General features: G+C 44.6%; 1 protein-coding gene across 1 annotated transcript; it reads left to right on the forward strand.

Moving 5' to 3' along the window:
• The first annotated feature begins 8,996 nt into the window (after nt 1-8,996).
• Nucleotides 8,997-19,372, forward strand: LOC144325437 (syncytin-2-like). The gene is made up of 2 exons (XM_077918590.1): nt 8,997-10,507; nt 16,067-19,372. The coding sequence occupies exon 2, from the start codon at nt 16,658-16,660 to the stop codon at nt 18,101-18,103; it is 1,446 nt and encodes a 481-aa protein (XP_077774716.1). The 5' UTR covers nt 8,997-10,507; nt 16,067-16,657; the 3' UTR covers nt 18,104-19,372.
• Nucleotides 19,373-21,482: the final 2,110 nt, after the last annotated feature.

Genomic DNA, 21,482 nt, shown 5'->3' on the forward strand with positions numbered 1-21,482 from the left:
CACTTGGGCAAAAAAAAATGAGAGGCACAAATACAAGATGGGGGACGCCTGGCTTGAGAGCAGTACATGTGAAAAGGATCTAGGAGTCTTGGTTGACCACAAACTTGACATGAGCCAACAGTGTGACACGGCAGCTAAAAAAGCCAATGCAATTCTGGGCTGCATCAATAGGAGTATAGCATCTAGATCAAGGGAAGTAATAGTGCCACTGTATTCTGCTCTGGTCAGACCTCACCTGGAGTACTGTGTCCAGTTCTGGGCACCACAGCTCAAGAAGGACACTGACAAACTGGAACGTGTCCAGAGGAGGGCAACCAAAATGGTCAAAGGCCTGGAAACGATGCCTTATGAGGAACGGCTAAGGGAGCTGGGCATGTTTAGCCTGGAGAAGAGAAGGTTAAGGGGTGATATGATAGCCATGTTCAAATATATAAAAGGATGTCATATAGAGGAGGGAGAAAGGTTGTTTTCTGCTGCTCCAGAGAAGCGGACACGGAGCAATGGATCCAAACTACAAGAAAGAAGATTCCACCTAAACATTAGGAAGAACTTCCTGACAGTAAGAGCTGTTCGACAGTGGAATTTGCTGCCAAGGAGTGTGGTGGAGTCTCCTTCTTTGGAGGTCTTTAAGCAGAGGCTTGACAACCATATGTCAGGAGTGCTCTGATGGTGTTTCCTGCTTGGCAGGGGGTTGGACTCAATGGCCCTTGTGGTCTATTCCAACTCTATGATTCTATGATTAGCAGAGAACATTGGATAAGGCATTGCTAAACAACCATTGCTAAATCTGTCAACTTTTTAAAGTCCTTTCTTGAATGGCATCTCACCCAGCTTTCCCCAACTCCAGATGTTGTTGGACTGCCAGCTCCATTGGCCTCATGCAGATTAGCCAGTGGTCTGGGATTACGGGGTTGCAGCTCAACAACAGCTGGAGGACATTGGGTAGGGGAGGCCAATCTAAGGTGAAGTCTCTTTAGCTCAAGTTCTATACTGCAGTCACTTATGCTGCTTTTGAGTGGCCGTAGCAACATCAGAAGCTGATGAATCTTCATTTCACGTCTGCATTCAGAGCCCTAAACCAGATCCTCCCAGCTATGAAAAACAGCTGATTGGTACACAAAGCACATCTGATTCCTTTTTCACAATTTCCATTTAATTCCTTTTCAGACATCCGAGCATTCATAAAATTTTAAAATTACCGAGAGAATCTTGGGAGTGGGGGAGCTATCACATTTTATTAGCTTGGCAACAAAGGACTTTTTATAACTGAAAAAAATATACTCTGCATCACACTTTTATCTCCATAGTGAGGAATTCATTATTTGCGTTGTGGTAGCGTATGTTAGGCAATCAGAGGTCAGGCCCAGGGCTCTGTACTGAAGAGCCTCCCCCACTCTGTATCATGATAAGTCTCATAAAGTGCAATGTGGCTTATAAACAGATGCAAAGTTTCAAGTAATGTGAGCTCATTATCAGCCACCTGATGAATAATGCAACTTTCTCCAAAACTTAGGGAATTATCAGTGTCTCTGTGGTTCAGCCAGCTTGCAGACCATGAATATACTGCTTTCCTTTATTATATCATCTCTTAAATACAGTCAGGGATATTTCAATTCGGGAACCCTTGACACTGATTGCTATTTTGAGGATTAGAAGACATTTTAACACTTTTTTTTAGAGGGAAGCTATTATAACAAAAAGGTATCAGAAATACTTTCATGAAATTAAAATGTCAGAACACAATGTAGCCAAAATTTATAAACTTTCCAGAACTTTATTTGAAAATTCATTCATTTGTGAAAATTGATGTCTGTAAAAGGTTGGCTGCATCTCTGATAGATATCCTGATTAGTTTAAAAATTAAACTAATTGGGTTTATTGCTCTGTGATAACATAGGAACATGTAGGATGTAGCCTTCTAGTGAGTCTGATCTTTGGTCCAACTAGCTCAGCACTTTCCACACGGAGTGGCAGCCGCTCTTCGGGGTTTCAGGAAGGGTTCTCTCCCAGTTCTGCCTGGGGATGCCAGGGACTCAGCCAGAGACCTTCTGCATGCAATACAGACGCCCAGCCGTTGAGCCCTTCCTTAAGAATGGGCAGCCTTTTGCTGTCAAGGGTCCCATTCCCCCAGGTGGAAGTTGTGGGGCTGCATGCCAGCAGGGGGCCAGAGGCAAAGGGTTCTGGAAGGACTCATCCAGAATAAAGACTGCTCTGTTTCAGTTTTGACCATGGCTGCCTCGGATTATAAGCCACCATGGTCTGAGGGAGTTATACTCAAATAAGAATAGAGACAAAAGCAGGTGAAAGTAATTGTTTTCTAAATTTAGTGTGCTGCACACACACACATGCACAGCAGAAGTCTACCAATTTGTTCTCAGACAGCTTTTTTTTGGGGGGGGGGTTCTTCTTTTCCCCAAGCTCTATGATCATTGGTGTTTTTTATTATTATAAAAAATCAAACCATGTTTAATAAAATAAAATACTGACCCTCCCACTTGTTCTCAAATTAGAAAGAAAGGAGGGCACTTAGGATAATAGAATTGTAGAACTGGAAGGGACCCTGAGAATCATCTAGTTCAACTCCCTTAAATACAGGAATATGCAGCTGTCCCATATGGGAATCAAATGTATCAGCACCTGCTCCAACCAACTGAACAGTCCAGGAAGTTCAGCTGAACATTAAGAAAATTAAGCAGGAAACAAACAGGAAGGAACCTTGATGGAATGAAATAATATGTCCCATTAATAACTACATAGGATTGAAGTGTTGGTGGTTGTTTATAGCATGATAATTGCCTCAGATACAGTTCATTCCAGCAATGTCAATGGATTCAGAATTTCAGAATCCTACCTCCAATACAAGTTGAGCACCAAATTCAATTATATATTTGAAACCAACTGAATTCAACACCAGACAGCTCTCACTACCATTTCCCCACTTAATAAATACTAATAATTTTATATATATATATCCCGCCATCCCCAGCTGAAACCGGGCTCAGAGCAGCTAACAACATTGAAATGTAGCCTTATTGGACTTTACCGATTGGTTGGGTGAGCGTTGCTCTCAGACGGGAGGAAGGAAGTCAAATGACACCGAGGTTTGGTTCAGAGAAAGAGTTTATTCTGCTCTCCGGATAGCAGAAGGCAATTGCGTGGTCAGTCCACAGCAAGTCCAAAGAAATGAGAAATTTCATGCAGTATATATATCCTCCAGGCACCCTCTCCCCCCTTCCCCAGGAATCCAACCACGTCAGCTTATACACGTAAGTTGACATCCATGTCCATAAACAGATATTCCTGTTCCGGTACTCTTGACCATAAAAGGTTGTTCCTGTTCCTGTTCCTATACTCTTATCTTGGGGCAGGAAGGTCACCAACTCTAAGAGCACTCCTGGCGCCATTCCCGGGTCTCTTGTCAGACCTGACAAGGTCTGTGCGGCAGTGTGTAAGATAAGACCCAGATGTGCCATCCCTGCTCCACTCGGAACTGGCAAGGCCATCCATTGCCGTCACAGACTGATAAAGGAGAGGGCTTTGAGCACTTGTTTATACAGCTGGGTTTCTGTTTTTGCATTAGCTCAAGAGCTCAAGTTAAAGCATTTTAGAAATGCTCCCTTGGAGAAGGAAAAATGTGGATTTTGGGTCCCATTTCAGACTGACTGCACAGAAACCCATTCCTTCAACATTCTAAAATCATTTCATTATAAAATCAATTCAAATCAGATTAATGGCAAACATTGGGCTAGAGTTCTGTGAGGATTGCCAAAGGAGGGGGTCAGGCCGTGCCCTGGCCAAAGGCCAGGTGGAACAGCTTTGTCTTGCGGGCCCTGCGGAAAGATGTCAAGTCCTGCAGGGCCCTAGTCTCTTGTGACATAGCGTTCCACCAGATCGGGGCGACGGCCGAAAAAGCCCTGGCTCTGGTTGAGGCCAGCCTAATCCTCTCTGTGGCTTGGGACCTTCAGGATGTTTTTATTTGAAGACCGTAAGGTCCTCTGTGGGACATACCAGGAGAGGAGGTCCCGTAGGTACGAGGGTCCTAGGCCGTATAGGGCTTTAAAGGTTAAAACCAGCACCTTAAACCTGATCCTGTACTCCATCGGGAGCCAGTGCAGCTGGTATAGAACTGGGTGAATGTGATCCTGCAGTGAAGACCCTGTAAGGAGTCTCGCCACGGCATTCTGCACCCGCTGGAGTTTCTGGGTCAGTTTCAAGGGCAGCCCCACATAGAGCGAGTTACAATAATCCAGTCTGGAGGTGACCATTGCGTGGATCACAGTGACTAGGTCAGGGTGAGAGAGGAAAGGAGCCAACTGCTTAGCTTGGTGGAGATGAAAAAATGCCGCCTTTGTTATAGCTGCAATCTGTGTCTCCATGAAAAGGGAGGTGTCGAAGATTACACCCAAACTCTTAACAGACGGTGCTGGCACTAATTGTGCCCCTGCAAGAGATGGGAGTTGCCCCTCTGTTGTGGGCACCCTGCCATACTCGCTCTAGCCACCTGAGGTCCCGCTTCATTTTCCGGAGCTCCTCGGTAAACCAGGGAGCCCGGTTTCTGCAGGGTCGCAGAGGGCGCTTAGGTGCAATCTCATTGATGGCTGCCAGGAGCTGGGTATTCCAGCCCTCAACAAGCTCAGTCAATGAGTCGCCAGGGGGAGCAAGGTCCCGCAAGGCTTGATGGAATCTCTCAGGGTCCATCAGCCTCTGCGGGCGAGCCCAAATCGGCTCACCACCTAAGCAGGGTGGGGGTGGAATGTCAATCCTGGCTTTCAGAGCATAGTGATTAGACCATGGCACCTTCATCGAAGGAGACATGATCACATCTATACCTACGCCAAAGATCAAATCCAGCGTGTGGCCTGCTTGATGTGTGGGGCCCGAAACAAGCTGGGAGAGCCCTAGTGTCACCATGGAAGACACCAGGTCCAGAGCCTGTGAGGGAGGAGTGGCATCAGCATGGATGTTGAAGTCCCCCAATACCAATAGGTTAGGGAACTTCAAGGCCCAGCCAGCCACCGCCTCCAGTAGGCCTGACTGGGTGGCTGCTGGTGCGCTAGGTGGCTGATACACCAGCCAGACAGCCAAGCTCTCCTCAGAACCCCACACCAGGCCAACACATTCAATGCCGGGGATCGATGGCGATGGTAGAGCCCTGAAAGAACAATCTTCCTGGATTAATAATGCCACCCCTTCCCCCAGGCCCACAGTCCAGGACTGGTGGACGACCATCTCTCGTAAGGTAACTGTTTCCCCTTCGTGCACCCAGGTCTCCGTCACACAAGCCAGGTCGACCCCCTGAGAGGTAAAGAAATCTCGCAGGGCGGCAGTTTTGTTGCCTATAGACCTGGCATTGCACAGCACCAGTGACGGACGTGAGTAATCCTTGCTCACCCTACCCTTGTCCCTTGGGATGGGGCGCAGATTGGAAGGGGTATGAGCATATCCGTATCTCAATCCCCTTCGCCTATAACATCTGCCCCCACCACCATACCTCCCTCGCCCCTCCACAGTAGCAATCCCAAGCCTCATACTAGCCTCCATTGATGGCAATTGATGTTATTCTTCCCCAGCCTAGTTATTCTGCTTATAGTATCAACAACTCAATAACTGTAATTAGTCGAGTAGAACAAACCAGCTAAACATCAGCTACCTCTCTGATTATATGAAACTATTATATTCTTTGTCAGCCTAATATTATAATGTTAGACAAACCAATTAATTAAATTAAAAAATAAACCACAAAACATTCCACAGCTAATAGAACTACCATATAACATACATTCAGGGAAGAAAAAACACCTAAATAGCGGGAGAACAACAATCAAACATCTAACAGTAAGCAAGCAAAACTTAAATATAATCATGAAACAATGGACTATAAAGAACTAAAACAAATGGCAAAGGAAGGGGGTAGGGGGGAAAAGAAAGAAAAAAGGTTCTTGTAGCAGATGAAGTTCTTGTAGCATCATGCGCCAGCTTAAGTCTGCTTGAATGATCTCTGAATCTGCCAACCTGAACAACCAGGCGACATCGAGGATGGGCAAAGGAAGGAGGGGCAGGATCAGTAAATGCCCTGTTCAATGTCGATGCCATGCCCAATGGTCTCAGGGGGACCTCCTCTTGCTGTTGCACTAGCACTTGTAGTGGCAGAGAAAGTGTTCCTCTTGGCATCAGGAGTCCTCTGGTTTCCCCCAGAGCTGGTGTTCTCAGGGCCACAGGATGATACCTCTGGGGGGAGGGGAGCCTCCATTACATCATCCTTCTCCATGCCAGGGTGAGAGCCGCCAGTGTTGCTACTGCCAGGACTGACCATCCCTCAGCTGCCACCTGGGTAGGTTCAATCTTGGGTGTCTCAAGACCTGAGAGGTGCAAAGTTGTCCTCATCCTAAACTCCTAAACACTTCTAAGCAAACATACTTTTGTGATGGGAAAACCAGAAGTACAAAAAATACAAGCATTCACATGTAAGAGCAGACTCAAGTATACTGCAGAAGCTTGACAGAGAGTCCCAGTCTGTCAACACCTAACTTTCATTGAGTTACCACAGATTTCTCAATGAAAGACCTCACTCTGGTCTTCAATGTTCATAATCTTTGTGTTTTCACCATCTAGCTACTGTTGCCCAAGGCCTCTGCTTCAAGTTACCCAATTAATCAAAGCTGAATCTGAATGTAATAACCCAACAGCATAATATGCCACCTCAAGTTTTTAGAGGGAGTTTTAATGGGGAGTAAAGCATCCAATATGAAATTCACCCTGTAACCACCCTGAAAGCCATGCAATATTATAACTGGTTCTTTTACAGGAAAGTTTTACGTTCCATTAAAGTGTGTGCCCACATTGTGCCCATAGTACTAACCTCACTTAAACAAAAAGTCTGACTTAAATAATGGGTAAATGAGAAAGGTTAAATAATGGGTAAATGAGAAAATGGGTAATGAGAAAGGTTGTTTTCTGCTGCTCCAGAGAAGCGGACACGGAGCAATGGATCCAAACTACAAGAAAGAAGATTCCACCTAAACATTAGGAAGAACTTCCTGACAGCAAGAGCTGTTTGACAGTGGAATTTGCTGCCAAGGAGTGTGGTGGAGTCTCCTTCTTTGGAGGTCTTTAAGCAGAGGCTTGACAACCATATGTCAGGAGTGCTCTGATGGTGTTTCCTGCTTGGCAGGGGGTTGGACTCGATGGCCCTTGTGGTCTATTCCAGCTCTATGATTCTATGATTCTATGATTCTAAACATATCTGCATAGTATGCTCCACTTACTTTCACCACCCACTTTGCCTGTAGAATACCATAATCTGAGAAAAATCACAGACTATTAATTTATGAATGTATTTACCAGTAAGTTTTGGCTCAAAAGAAAAGAAAAGAAAAGAAAAGATGGTGTTATTTTCCATATCTACCACCCCTCCTCCTGCCTTTATTTTGTCTGATGGGAAGAAACAGCAAATTTCAGCAGATAATATACGGAAGTGAAAAACAGTGGTTTTGCTAGTAGAACAAGTTTGATGTTCATGAAGAAGAAAGTAGAGTTCCCACCTTTGCTGTGGCAAAATACAGGATGGGGGCCCAATTTTGACATAGTCCCCCCCCCCATTCTGAAATGACTTAGAGCAATCCATTACACTCCATTGAAGCCTAACCAGATGTCCCTTCTGGAACTGATCACACATGCACACACACACGCCTGCACATGAATTTGTGAATTTGTTTTTGTTTGTTTTTTTATTGTAATTTTTTTATTGATTTTCCAACATAAAATAAACACAATACACTTCACAATACATCAACAAACAAACAAAAAAAAACATATAAACACGTATAATTTCATAACCTCCTTTTCTTAAGCTTGTTTCGCCGACTTCCCCATGCCTCCCTTTTCTGCATCCCTTTTTTTAAAAAATTTCTCAACAACCCCTCACTTCATTAACATATTTGTTCGCTTTCTTTAATCTTACCTCTCTGAATTTGTGAATTTGTCTGTGTTTTGCTACTCAGAGCTGAAATGCATGACGTTCCACACACATGCAGTACGGTACAGCGATACGGGCAGGCTAGGGCAAAAAATAAATAAATGGGGGGCATATTCTGATGAGGGGATGAGCTTTGTTCCACATATTACATTTCTGAAAGAGAGAGAAAGTATTGGGGGGGGGGGGGAGAGAGCAAGCCCCAAGTCATCTAGCCACAAATACAATCTATAATTTAACCATTTAAAACATTAGCTGCAAAAACATTAAAGCACAAAAAACCACACAAAATAACTCCACACCAGCAGTAGCAGTGGTTCCAAATTGATCAAGAAAACAAACCAAAGATGAAGGCGGGGGTGGGGAAGGGAGAGCCGCTGACCTGCAGGCCAAACTTGGCTCTCCCCCTCTTCCTGTTCATTCGTAGAGGCTTATTTTGGCCAAGTCATGCCCGCCTACCCTATATGATACATGGCTTCAGGCGGGGCAACATCTCTACACGGCAGGCCCAGCATGAGCTTCTCAGGCCCTGAGGATCAGTAGATGTGTGGCATCTGCAAAGCCCCAGGCACAGTGCTGCATCTTTGCCTGGGCACTTTGATGTCAAACCACCTGGTAGGGTTGCCATATGTTCTCCTTTTCCAGGATATGTCCTCTTTTTCATGATGAGAGTCATCATAGAGATCGCCAAATGTGTCCTCTTTTTTTGCTCTTCCAAATATGGCAACCCTGCGACCTGGACAGCAATAGGTCACCTGATGCCATCGCTCCACCTACCTGCTATGCTTTGCTCATGGAGGCAGGGGGATAAGAATCCAGCCCACCTGCTGGATCTAGTTCCTCACTCCACTCTAAAAGCAAATTTTCCCACCTTCCAGTAAATTGTTCAAGAAGGGGCAAGGCAGGTCTCCCTCAGTCTGCTTTCTGAATAGGGCAGGGGCATTCAAGTGTGTGCATGTATATTCATTCAGAAGAATATCAAGGCATTCACTCCCCACTGACAGAGGAAGTGGAACCCTGTGTGGCATCTGAATATAGACTGCATTTTTAATCAAGGCTTATATTGGCTTATATCTTGATCAGGTTCCTAAATTAAATGGGCTTAGATTTTCAAAAGTTTCATGCCAGGCAGAAGACCAGCTGCTTAGAGAACCTTGGCAATGTTTTTCCTCCTAGACAAGGGGCCCCTTGATTTATAGCAGAAAACAATTCTCAAAGTCGTAAAAAGGGAATTACAGGCTAAGAGCGAGGACATTGACCCTACATGTTACAGAAGATAAAAAAGCAGAGATAAACATAATTAGGAATGAGTAAATAGTAAAATAATACCAATGTGCCTCCCAGTAAAATGAGCCAGATCTTCTTCCTAAGGTTAAAAGGCCAAGAGCAATGGAGAAGCATCTAGCTGGCAGAAAAAGAGCAATTTTGAGAAGTCTTTTTCTAAAGCTGTTTCTTTCTTAAACTGAGAGAGTTAAAGGGCAATAAATGTTGGAAAGAGCTAATGGGGAAAGCAGCTGGCTGAGGGGGGGGTGTAGACTGAAGAGGCTTCTTTTGAAGCTGTTTTTTACTGAGTTCCTTTTTCTACTTTACAAAGGCCTTATTCCTTTTAAGAGGCTACCTGTGTTGTGTATTAAGTATATTGGCATAGATGTAATTATGCAAAGGATTTAAGAAATGCTAGATTCTTATTTCATATAGTTGTAAGAGTTGTATTTATCCTGAAATTAAGTCAGCCACCAGCCTAGCCCCCCTGCCAGACAGGAGACGCCATCCAAGCAGTCCTGATATATAGTTGTCAGGCATTTGTTTAGAAACCTTCAAATGAAGGAGATCTTTCAATGTTGATGTGAAACTCAAGATCCTTGACATATGTTTAAGATAAAAATTTAAGATTAACCATTTGTTTTAGAAGGCAATAGGGCAAGGAGGGCAAGAGGTGAGCTGGTAATTAAGATTCCTTGTTGAGACACATGTAAGATATATTACTACTTATTTGTCATTTATAGATGTAACAATATATAGCTCTTTGTGTTCCATATAAGGACAGGAGGATATGGGTGTATCTTTTAGGATTGGTTATAGCAATCAGCCAATAGGAAATCCAACCAGGCTGATTGGACAGAGGCAGCCCAAGGAGGAGCAAAGGGGGCTGGATTAAGGGAATATAAGTGCTGGCCATAATGGCAGGAGGCCAGGCCAGAGCTTGGTAACCATATACCACTGTGCCTCTCATTTATTTGTCTGACAAATAAATTATTATTTTAATTTCTCTATTGCTGCGTTGAATATTTCATTCCAGCTAAGCGTTAACCACAAGCAGGGTGCTACATTTTATGGTGCGCCTGTGACTCGGATAAGTGGTCTGCTGGAACGCAGCCCCTTCGCCCTACTGGGCAGGGTACAAGAGAGAGGATCTCTAAACTGCTTACCCAGCGCGCACTGGTAAATTTTTCCAGGGGGAACGCAGAAGTCTCGTCTGTCTGATACCCTGCTCACTGGCAGCGACGGACCGGGGGGAAACGGAACCAACCAAGGGTAAGTGCACAAAGGGATTTTTGGCCCTCCAATTAATTGGGAGGAAGAGAAGTCTTGATCAAACTTCTGCGTCTCAGTAAAGGGGAACTGAGTACGCTAGGTGGTTGGGTATATCAGATGGTGGTCTGGTGGGGGAAAAGGGAAGAATGGGAGGTAGAGTGTGGTGAAGTATCTTGCGCATTGTATGTGTGAGAAAGTACAGAGCAATCTGTAGCTGACCTGAGTGTGGAGTGGGCAGTACTTCGGTTCCTAGTAAGGCGACTTCACTAGGCAAGGAAACCCACGAAGCGTGTGTGTGAGTGACTGAGTGGATACTTCACAGGGCCATACAATGGGAGTTGGGGGTTCAAAGGGGGGAAATACACCTCTTGAATGTATGTTAAATAATTTTAAGAAAGCCTTCTCAGGGGCATATGGAGTCAAAATGACGCCAGAGCGCTTGAGAACGTTATGTGAACTAGAATGGCCAAAACAAAATACTGGATGGCCATCTCAGGGAACTTTTGATATAAATTTAGTAAGCAAACTTTGGTCTAACATCACCAAAGAAACTGGAGGGTGCCCAGAACAATTTTCATATATAGATTCCTGGCTGAGCACATTAAATAAAAATCCTCCATGGATAAGGGAATGCAAAGTCCAACGATGCAAATTATTGGCTGTAAAAGCCGAAGCTAGGAAAGGAATCTTGCCAAATAAACTCAAACCCATTTTTGAGGGACCAGAGGAAGAGGTGCTTCCACCTCCACCCTATGCTCCACATCGAAGGGAGCCTAATCCAAACCCTCCACCAGTTGTAACCCCAAGGCAAGAAAGTGGAACGAATAATGGGGGTAGAGTCACAGAACTTGATTCCTTGATAGATTATGATAAATATCTTCAGGAGGCATTGGAGTCCTATAATGAAGCCCAAGCAGAAGTGGTTATTCCATCTGTGAGTCCCAGTAGAACTCCATCTACAGTCTCTTTTAGTGGAACAACTGATTGCCTACCCCAAACCCCTGTACATCTAAGTCCTAGAGAATTATTACAGAAGTTACAGGGAGACCTTAATCGGTCAGCAAGCAATACAGCCAGGCGTATAAAGCTGCTAAAAGAACGCCTTGGGACAAATACCATCCCCTATGATTTGAGGCCCCTAGAGCAAAGCGAAGAGAAAGATCACGTAGTAGCCCCTCTCAGAAGAGTATTTGATGCACTTGAGGAGCCTGTGCTGGTTAACGGGCTACCTGGACCACGGCCACCTCGAACTTCGACCCTGCAATATATTCCATTCACGACTACAGATCTGATGAATTGGAAAACACACACCCCATCTTTCGCAGAAAAACCTCAGGCTATGATGGACTTGGTGACTTCAATAATAAATACTCATAGTCCTACTTGGACAGATTGCCGCCAGCTCCTGAATACTCTGTTCACCACTGAGGAAAGGAGAGACATAATCGAAAAGGCACAGATATATTTGCGTGAGCAGGCCAGAGTGGGAAATATTTTTAATATTGACCGTCATCTCCAAGATAACTTTCCCTTGGAAGATCCTAATTGGGATCCAAACAATGCAATTCATCTGGCCAGACTTACCACCTACCGCCAGACACTTGTGCAAGGTATTCGCAGGGCATGCCAGAAGCCCACTAATATGTCTAAAGTCTCAGAAGTAGAACAGAAACCAAATGAGAGTCCGGGAGACTTTTTAGAGAGGCTGCAGGAAGCCTATCGTATATGGACTCCTTTTGACCCTGAAGCCCCTGAAAACAGCAGAATGATTACTGCTACATTTGTGGCCCAGTGCGCTTCTGACATTCGTAAGAAAATTCAGAAATCAGAAGGATGGGAAGGGATGCTGATGAGCCAAATTATGGCCATTGCACGCCGAGTTTATCGGAATAGGGATGAGGCTGAGAAACAAGAGAAGAAGAAGTGGCAGAAGGAAAAGATGGTAATGCTAGCCACAGCAGTGAAGCAAGACTACCGCCCCTTAAATGGAGGAAGAGGGCGGGGAAGGAATCCACCACTGGGAAGGAATCAATGTGCGAATTGCAAGAAGGAGGGTCATTGGAAGCGGGAGTGTCCTGAACCCCTGAGGTTGGAAGAAGTACGCCCAGGCCCAGGCTCCGGCCCAAGAAACCAGGGACGGGGACGGGGAATGATCCGAAATGGAAGATATCAGAGACCTGGACAAGGACAGAGTAGAGACAATTTCATTGGACTGGCAGAGGAGGATTTTACCCAAGACTAGGAACGACCGGACTCCATAAAGTTAGGCTTCCAGGAGCCCACGGTCACGATTCAATTAGGGAGCCATTTAATAGACTTTATGATTGATACTGGGGCTGAATACTCAGTACTCCCAGAACTATTGCAGAAAAAGGCATCCAAAAGTGTAGTCATTAAAAGTGCCACTGGTCAGTCAGCCAAGAGGTCTTTCCTCCAACCTTTGGAATGCCAGATTGGGGGACATCGTTTAACCCATCAGTTTTTGTATATACCTGAGTGTCCAATACCTCTCTTAGGTAGAGATATGCTGTCCAAACTGCAGGCCCAAATCACCTTCACTCCTCGAGGTCCAGAAATGAAACTGCCATCAAAGGCAGCAGGAATAATTACCCTCTCAGTACCTAAGGAACAATCATGGCGCCTAATGTCAGCTTTGCAAGTCCAACCCACATTGGATACAGAATTAAACAAGCTCCTCCGAACCCTACAGGTGCCACCAGGAGTATGGGCCGAAAATAGCCCACCAGGAATGGCCAAGAATATAGCTCCAATTGTAGTAACCTTAAAACCTATGGCTACCCCTGTATCTGTAAAGCAATATCCTTTACCCCGGCGAGCAGCAGAGGGCATCCAGAAACATTTGGACCGCCTATTAAAATATGGTCTGCTTAAGCCCTGCCAATCAGAATGGAACACACCCCTTTTGCCTGTTCGAAAACCTGGGACAGATGAATACAGGCCAGTGCAGGACTTGAGGCTCGTAAACCAGGCTATCGAGACCTTGCACCCAAATGTACCAAACCCATATACCCTGCTGAGTTTGATCCCACCAGAAGCAACATTTTTTACTGTATTGGACTTGAAAGATGCATTCTTCTGTTGCCGGCTGGCACCACAGAGCCAACCTATATTTGCCTTCCAGTGGGAAGACCCTTTAACAGGAACAAAAGGCCAGCTAACCTGGACAAGATTGCCCCAGGGATTCAAAAATTCCCCAACTTTATTTGGCACTGCCTTGGCGAAGGATCTAACAAGTTACCCCTCAATACCTGGAGAAAAGGTGGTTCTGCAATATGTAGATGACCTTATACTAGCAGCAAAGGATTTTGATACCTGTAAAGAAGGGACAGAGGAACTGCTCCACTTGCTCTGGCAAGCTGGCTACCGAGTTTCCCAGAAAAAGGCACAGTTATGTTTAGAAAAGGTCAAATATTTGGGCTTTGACATCTCACACCAACAACGAGCATTGAGACCAGAGAGGAAAGAAGCTATTTGCCTTATCAAGGAACCTACCACAAGGAAACAACTTAGAGGATTCCTGGGAACAGCAGGGTTTTGTAGACTATGGATACCTGATTTCAGCAGTCTGGCCAAGCCCTTACATGAAAGCACTCGAGGTGCAGAAAAGGACCCATTCATATGGGGACCTGAGCAGCAACAAGCCTTTTTAGTTATCAAACAATGACTTATGGAGGCCCCAGCCCTTGGACTGCCTAATTCGGAAAAACCCTTTCAGCTGTATGTACATGAACAGAATGGGATTGCAGCGGCAGTCCTGACCCAGAGATTAGGAAGTTGGAACCGTCCAGTAGCTTATTTGTCAAAACAATTGGACTCAGTAGCAAAAGGATGGCCTCCATGCCTAAGGGCAGTAGCGGCCACTGCAAGCCTTGTCAAAGAAGCTGATAAATTTACCTTCGGCCAAACGATGTATGTGAATGTACCTCATGCTGTTCTGACACTCATGGAATATAAGGGTAGTTATTGGCTAACGAACCCAAGGATGGCTAGGTACCAAGGCCTATTGTGTGAAAATCCCAGGATTCATCTACGAGTAGTGAATATGCTCAATCCAGCGACTTTGCTGCCCCTACCAGAGGTAGATGATGAGGAATCACATGATTGTCTCCAAGTAATGGATGAAGTTTATTCCAGTAGACCCGATCTGAAAGATGAACCATTGAAAAATCCAGATGTTGTATATTATACTGATGGTAGCAGTTACCTGCATGAAGGTGCCAGACGAGCAGGATATGCTGTGGTCACCAATGAGGAAGTTGTGGAAGCTGAAGCTTTGCCTGCTGGCACCTCAGCACAAAAAGCTGAACTTATAGGTTTAACTAGAGCTCTGCAATTGGCAGCCGGATGTAAGGCAAACATCTATACTGATTCTAAATATGCCTTCTTAACCCTGCATGCACATGGAGCTCTATGGAAAGAAAGAGGTCTAATAGGAGCCCACGGGAAGGCCTTGAAATATGGACCTGAAGTAGAAATCCTGTTAGAAGCAGTATGGGCTCCAGAACAGATTGCTGTAATGCACTGCAAAGGTCATGGACGAGGAAGGGATCCAATAACCAGAGGAAATCATGCTGCTGACAAAGCAGCCCGAGAGGCAGCCCAAAAGCCTGTGGGAGGATTTATAGCAGCCCTCATACCAGAGGTAGTTCCAGAAGAAGTTAAACCTCACTATACCCCAGAAGAGAGGAAGTGGGCTGAACAGGAAGGAGCAGTTGTGAAGGACGGTTGGATGATCCTGCCGGACAATAGGATTTATGTACCTCATCATCTAGCAGGCACAATTGTAAGAAATTATCATGAATCTACTCACCTTGGTGGTACTGCAACCAGAGAGAGTCTCAGTCGGAAGTTGTATATTATTAACCTATCACAATTAGCAACTTGCATTTCACAGAAATGTGTTCTTTGTGCTAAAAACAATCCCAGGCAGGGACCGGTACAACCTCCTGGAATCCAACATGTGGGATATGTCCCCATGGAAAGCCTAATTGTGGACTTCACAGAGCTGGTCCCTTCTAAGGGATTCAAGTATCTCCTTGTGTTTGTAGACACTCTTACCGGATGGGTTGAAGCTTTTCCCACCCGAACTGAAAAGGCACGAGAGGTAACTAAGAGACTCCTCACTGAATTGATCCCGAGGTTTGGATTACCTAGATGCATTGGAAGTGATAATGGGCCAGCGTTCATTGATCAAGTAGTACAAGAAGTATGTTGAGTCCTACAAGTGAAATGGAGACTGCATGCAGCCTATAGGCCTCAGAGTTCAGGGAAAACTGAAAGAATGAATCGGACTCTGAAAACCCAATTGGCAAAATTAACCCAGGAAACGGGATTGGGATGGGTAGATGTGTTACCCATAACACTGTTTCGTGTTCGGTGCGCACCCACAAAAAGACTTAAGTTGTCACCTTTTGAGCTCCTGTATGGGAGACCGCCCTCCTTTGTTCAGGATATTCCAGGTGATCTTAAACAAATAGGAGACCATGTGACACAGGGACAAGTGCAATCTCTCTCCCGTGTTTTTGTTTCTCTTAACAGGTGGGTCCTCGAGCGCACGCCGTGCAGCATTGCCGAGCCGATTCATCAGTTCCAGGCTGGCGATAGCGTATGGGTGAAAGAGTGGAAACGTGATCCACTTGCACCTAAGTGGCGTGGACCTTACACCGTCTTGCTCTCTACTCCAACAGCGGTGAAGGTAGCTGAGGTGACCCCCTGGATTCATCACTCCCGTTTGAAGAAGTCCGAAGGCAGTTGGACGTGCAAAGGTGACCCCTCTAATCCTTTAAAACTGACTCTCTCCAAAAACCCCTGTATCTAGCCCTACCGGGAACGGGCTAGGTCACGGGCAACATTAGACGACCGGCCTGCTGCAGCCACAACCTGGAAGCTGGCTGACCTGCGCACGCCTGAAGCTTGAGGAGCGTCTGAACCAGCGACTGTGAACGGGAAGATTCTCTTATACAATTGATTGACTGCCCCCTTGTGGAACAATTATCAGAGATATTACTCATTGGGGATCCTCGGGATATATGTTTTGTTCTTGGTGGTTCCCCATTTCTGTCACTGGGGGAATTATATTGGGACTAATATTTATTTGCTATCACAATAAGGTAATCTTTTGTGGAAGGAATGCATATGCTAGACATCAACATGATTTTATTATTAATCCTGATCCCTTGGGAAGGGGAAGGGTCCTTGAATCTGACCAAATTTGCTAAATATGGATTCAGCCATGACCACAATATGTGGGTAGGTTTAGCTGAAATGGTAGCCAATGTTGCAAATAGGACCAATTGCCTTGTTTGCTCTCTTGGGCCAGATGATTCAGAGGGAGGTATGCCCTTATTACCGATACCATTAGATGCCATTGGTATGGTAAGCGAAATGCCACACCAAACAGAAATACAGAATTTCCCCGGATGGAACTCAACTAAACCATTACGAGTTATACCTGTACAAGGGGAATTCTGTGTACATAAATCATCAGATGCAGCTGATTCTACCATGATAGGCTCTTCTCATTGTCACTATACTTGGGATTATATTAAGAATAGTCATACCTGGGCACACGGTACTACCTATCGAACTCGGAATACCTTGCCCTGTGCACCTCCTTTTATTCATGCATGGAAAGTGGTATGGAACATAACTGTGACAGAAAAAGGCAATCTAACATACTGCACTGTGAACTCTCTACCTCTTTTGATATTTCGCCTTCTGTACTCCACGTACCAAAAACCTCAGACCCGATGGTTGTGGTGGATATGTGGAGAATGGGCATACAAGAAACTCCCTTCCAAATGGAGTGGGACTTGTTTCCTGGGATGGGTATTACCACCAATGTGGATTATGCCCACTAGTTCGGCCAAGCGAACACGAAGGAATGCTGATATTTCTCGTATAGCAGGAGGAAGTACCCAAAGTTGGAGCGGTACTGATGATTGGCCGCCAGAGCGCATTATAGCCTATTATGATCCTGCCTCCTGGAATCCTGGTGAGCTCATACAAGGGGCACGGGATCCTATTTATAATCTAAACAGAATAATTCGATTGCAAGCAGTAGTGGAACTGGTAACCAATGCAACGGCCCAGAGTTTGAGACTTATTGCACAACAGTTGGATGAAAGTAGAGCCGCCATTTTGCAGCTGAAAATGGGAATGGATTATGTACTTGCCAGGCAGGGAGGCCTATGTGGAGTCTTGAACTTGACAGGGAATGCCTGTTGCTTTAACATTTCTGATAATGGTGAGGCAATCCGTGTGTTGGCCACAAAGATGGAGAGTATAGCACATGTCCCAGTACAAACATGGGAAGGATGGGATATGGGATGGCTCACCAATTGGTTACCTAATGTCACAGGACTCAAAGGGATACTATTGTCTTGCTTGTTTTTCTTGACAGTAGTGGTAATGGTTTTATGTATGGTGCCATGTATCATCTCATGTTTTAGAAGTACAATTAGCAAGATGGTTTCAAATGAAACTCTACCTCATATCATGGCCCTATACAGAGCTTTACCTCAGGAACATGATGAAGGTCAAGCTATCAAGGACACTTGGGATGAAGGTCCTTGAGCTTGAAAGGGGGGAATGTGGCATCTGAATATAGACTGCATTTTTAATCAAGGCTTATATTGGCTTATATCTTGATCAGGTTCCTAAATTAAATGGGCTTAGATTTTCAAAAGTTTCATGCCAGGCAGAAGACCAGCTGCTTAGAGAACCTTGGCAATGTTTTTCCTCCTAGACAAGGGGCCCCTTGATTTATAGCAGAAAACAATTCTCAAAGTCGTAAAAAGGGAATTACAGGCTAAGAGCGAGGACATTGACCCTACATGTTACAGAAGATAAAAAAGCAGAGATAAACATAATTAGGAATGAGTAAATAGTAAAATAATACCAATGTGCCTCCCAGTAAAATGAGCCAGATCTTCTTCCTAAGGTTAAAAGGCCAAGAGCAATGGAGAAGCATCTAGCTGGCAGAAAAAGAGCAATTTTGAGAAGTCTTTTTCTAAAGCTGTTTCTTTCTTAAACTGAGAGAGTTAAAGGGCAATAAATGTTGGAAAGAGCTAATGGGGAAAGCAGCTGGCTGAGGGGGGGGTGTAGACTGAAGAGGCTTCTTTTGAAGCTGTTTTTTACTGAGTTCCTTTTTCTACTTTACAAAGGCCTTATTCCTTTTAAGAGGCTACCTGTGTTGTGTATTAAGTATATTGGCATAGATGTAATTATGCAAAGGATTTAAGAAATGCTAGATTCTTATTTCATATAGTTGTAAGAGTTGTATTTATCCTGAAATTAAGTCAGCCACCAGCCTAGCCCCCCTGCCAGACAGGAGACGCCATCCAAGCAGTCCTGATATATAGTTGTCAGGCATTTGTTTAGAAACCTTCAAATGAAGGAGATCTTTCAATGTTGATGTGAAACTCAAGATCCTTGACATATGTTTAAGATAAAAATTTAAGATTAACCATTTGTTTTAGAAGGCAATAGGGCAAGGAGGGCAAGAGGTGAGCTGGTAATTAAGATTCCTTGTTGAGACACATGTAAGATATATTACTACTTATTTGTCATTTATAGATGTAACAATATATAGCTCTTTGTGTTCCATATAAGGACAGGAGGATATGGGTGTATCTTTTAGGATTGGTTATAGCAATCAGCCAATAGGAAATCCAACCAGGCTGATTGGACAGAGGCAGCCCAAGGAGGAGCAAAGGGGGCTGGATTAAGGGAATATAAGTGCTGGCCATAATGGCAGGAGGCCAGGCCAGAGCTTGGTAACCATATACCACTGTGCCTCTCATTTATTTGTCTGACAAATAAATTATTATTTTAATTTCTCTATTGCTGCGTTGAATATTTCATTCCAGCTAAGCGTTAACCACAAGCAGGGTGCTACACCTGAAGAAGGACAACAAAATGTGAACAGGGACAAGATGTGGGCTGTGTTTTTTTTTCAGGAACTGAGGCCAAAATATATGGACTGTTCTTGGGCAGTTTATTCATTGCTCCTGTCTCCTCTTGACAGGGTGAAAAGACAGACATCAGGAGCCCTGGGAAATGTGATTTTTCCTGTGCGACTTACTTGGATCAGGATCCCATCTCTCCTTTCACCTGACCTGCACTCAACACATTATAGAAGGGCAAAGGGAGAGATACCACGAAATTGTCCACCAACCTTAGTGGAGCAAAGCAAGGAGAGTGAGAGAGAGAAAGGAAGATAGCAATGCATAATAGGAAGCCTCATGGTGTTTGAAGAACTGATTTCAGGCAGCAGGCAAATTGGGTTGTCCATCAGAGGTCCACCCGTTTTGATTTACTCTTTTGTGGAACACAAAAACCATGGGGATATGTTATTCGGGGTCATTCAGACGGCAGGTCAGCAGAAGGAAATAATAGTAGAGATTACGATAAAAAAGGAAGTACATAGCAAACACAGCCAAGACTTTCTCCCCCTTTGTTTATTCCCTATTTATCAATGTCAAAAAGAGGTTATTTCATTTAAACTTATTTGTTCTTTTAAAAGCATATTTGTGGAGGGAAAATATCAATGATAATGGCGTTATTTGTCTTGTCAGAGATAATTCAACAGATGATGACTCATGTTTAATAATGTGAAATGGTTGTTATAATTTTAACTTGAAAAAATGTTATTATACATGTAACTTTAGAGGGTACCTTGAAAAAACAAGTGAGCACATGGAGAACAGGTGAGGTAGTCCCTGCACATTTAACAAGAATGCAAGCACTCGCAGTGTTCCACAGCTGAATCCAAGGCTTCTCCCATCTTCCCGAGGTTCCAGTCCCTTTGGCACGGCTGAGACACCCACATTTCTCCTGCGGCTGGAGATGAGCAAAGGTTTACTGTGAGACCAACTCCTGCAAGTGTCAGATTGGAGTGACAATACGCAGCCAGCGATGTGGGGCAGGCAGGCAGGATCCCAGCAAGGCTTTGACTGAGGCTTTGCAGGCATGTTGATTAGCCTGGCATCTCCGTATCTGTGGCCTCCTCACAGAGAAAGGGCTATTCCTCTTTGACTCAGCACATTGAGTCTTTCATCCTAAAGGTTTTTGTAAAAATAAACTTGGGTTATCTTGTATGGAGCATTATGAAGCCTTAATGAAATTTTATGAAGAATTTTGGCACCCTGAGGGGGAAAGGTATGATAGGCAGAAGTGCTAAGAAGAGTGAGAATGAGAAGAGTCAAAGAAGGAAATGAACTGGGAGCTTGCTAAGAAAAAGAGCTTTTTTTTTAATTGGGTTTTATAAACAAGAATAATGTTATACAAATAAGTATACCAAGTTTTCTCATGTCGTTTGTATATCACAAAAATAGCATAATAAATGTGGGAAAATATCTACAACTTATGTTTCATTATTAGTGGTCAATGTATAAGTTCTTGGTTCATGAATTGATTTAAACAAGTAGGAAAAAGGAGAAAGGGGGCAGAGGGGGGAATAGTGAATGGGGTGGGGTTGGGTGGTTATGCTTCTATTATTCTACTGGGGGGGTTGTGTCAGCGTTACTTGTACGGGTTCTCTTACTATTCACTCGTTTCATCTGACGGCTGAGTTAGAGGGCCCTTCCATTTTGGTAAGCCCACCTGCTGGCTGCAGGACCAGGAACATAAGGAGAGACTCCTGGATGAGGCCAATGGCCTATCTAGCCCAGCATCCTGTTCTCACAGTGGCCAGCCAGATGTTTCAACAGGGAACCGCCAAGCAGGATTCAGGCACAAGAGCCCCCTCCCTCCTGTGGTTTTCAGCAACTGCCATTCAGAAGCATTGCTGCCTCCTAGCATGGACTGATCCCTCTTCTCCATTAATTTGTCCAATCCTCTTATAAAGCCATCTGAATTGGTGGCCATCACCGCCTCTTGTGGCAGTGAGTTCCATAGTTTTAACTTTGCACTGCTGCAGTTTATGCCCACCACAAGCCTGTTGCCCTTGTGG

This window comes from Podarcis muralis, chromosome 14 (assembly GCF_964188315.1).
Source record: "Podarcis muralis chromosome 14, rPodMur119.hap1.1, whole genome shotgun sequence".
In the NCBI taxonomy this organism is placed as follows: Eukaryota; Metazoa; Chordata; class Lepidosauria; order Squamata; family Lacertidae; genus Podarcis; species Podarcis muralis.

What these genes read in the sequence shown, in the direction of transcription:
- LOC144325437 (XM_077918590.1), top strand. Translation starts at nt 16,658, where the DNA reads ATGCATATGCTAGACATCAACATGATTTTATTATTAATCCTGATCCCT.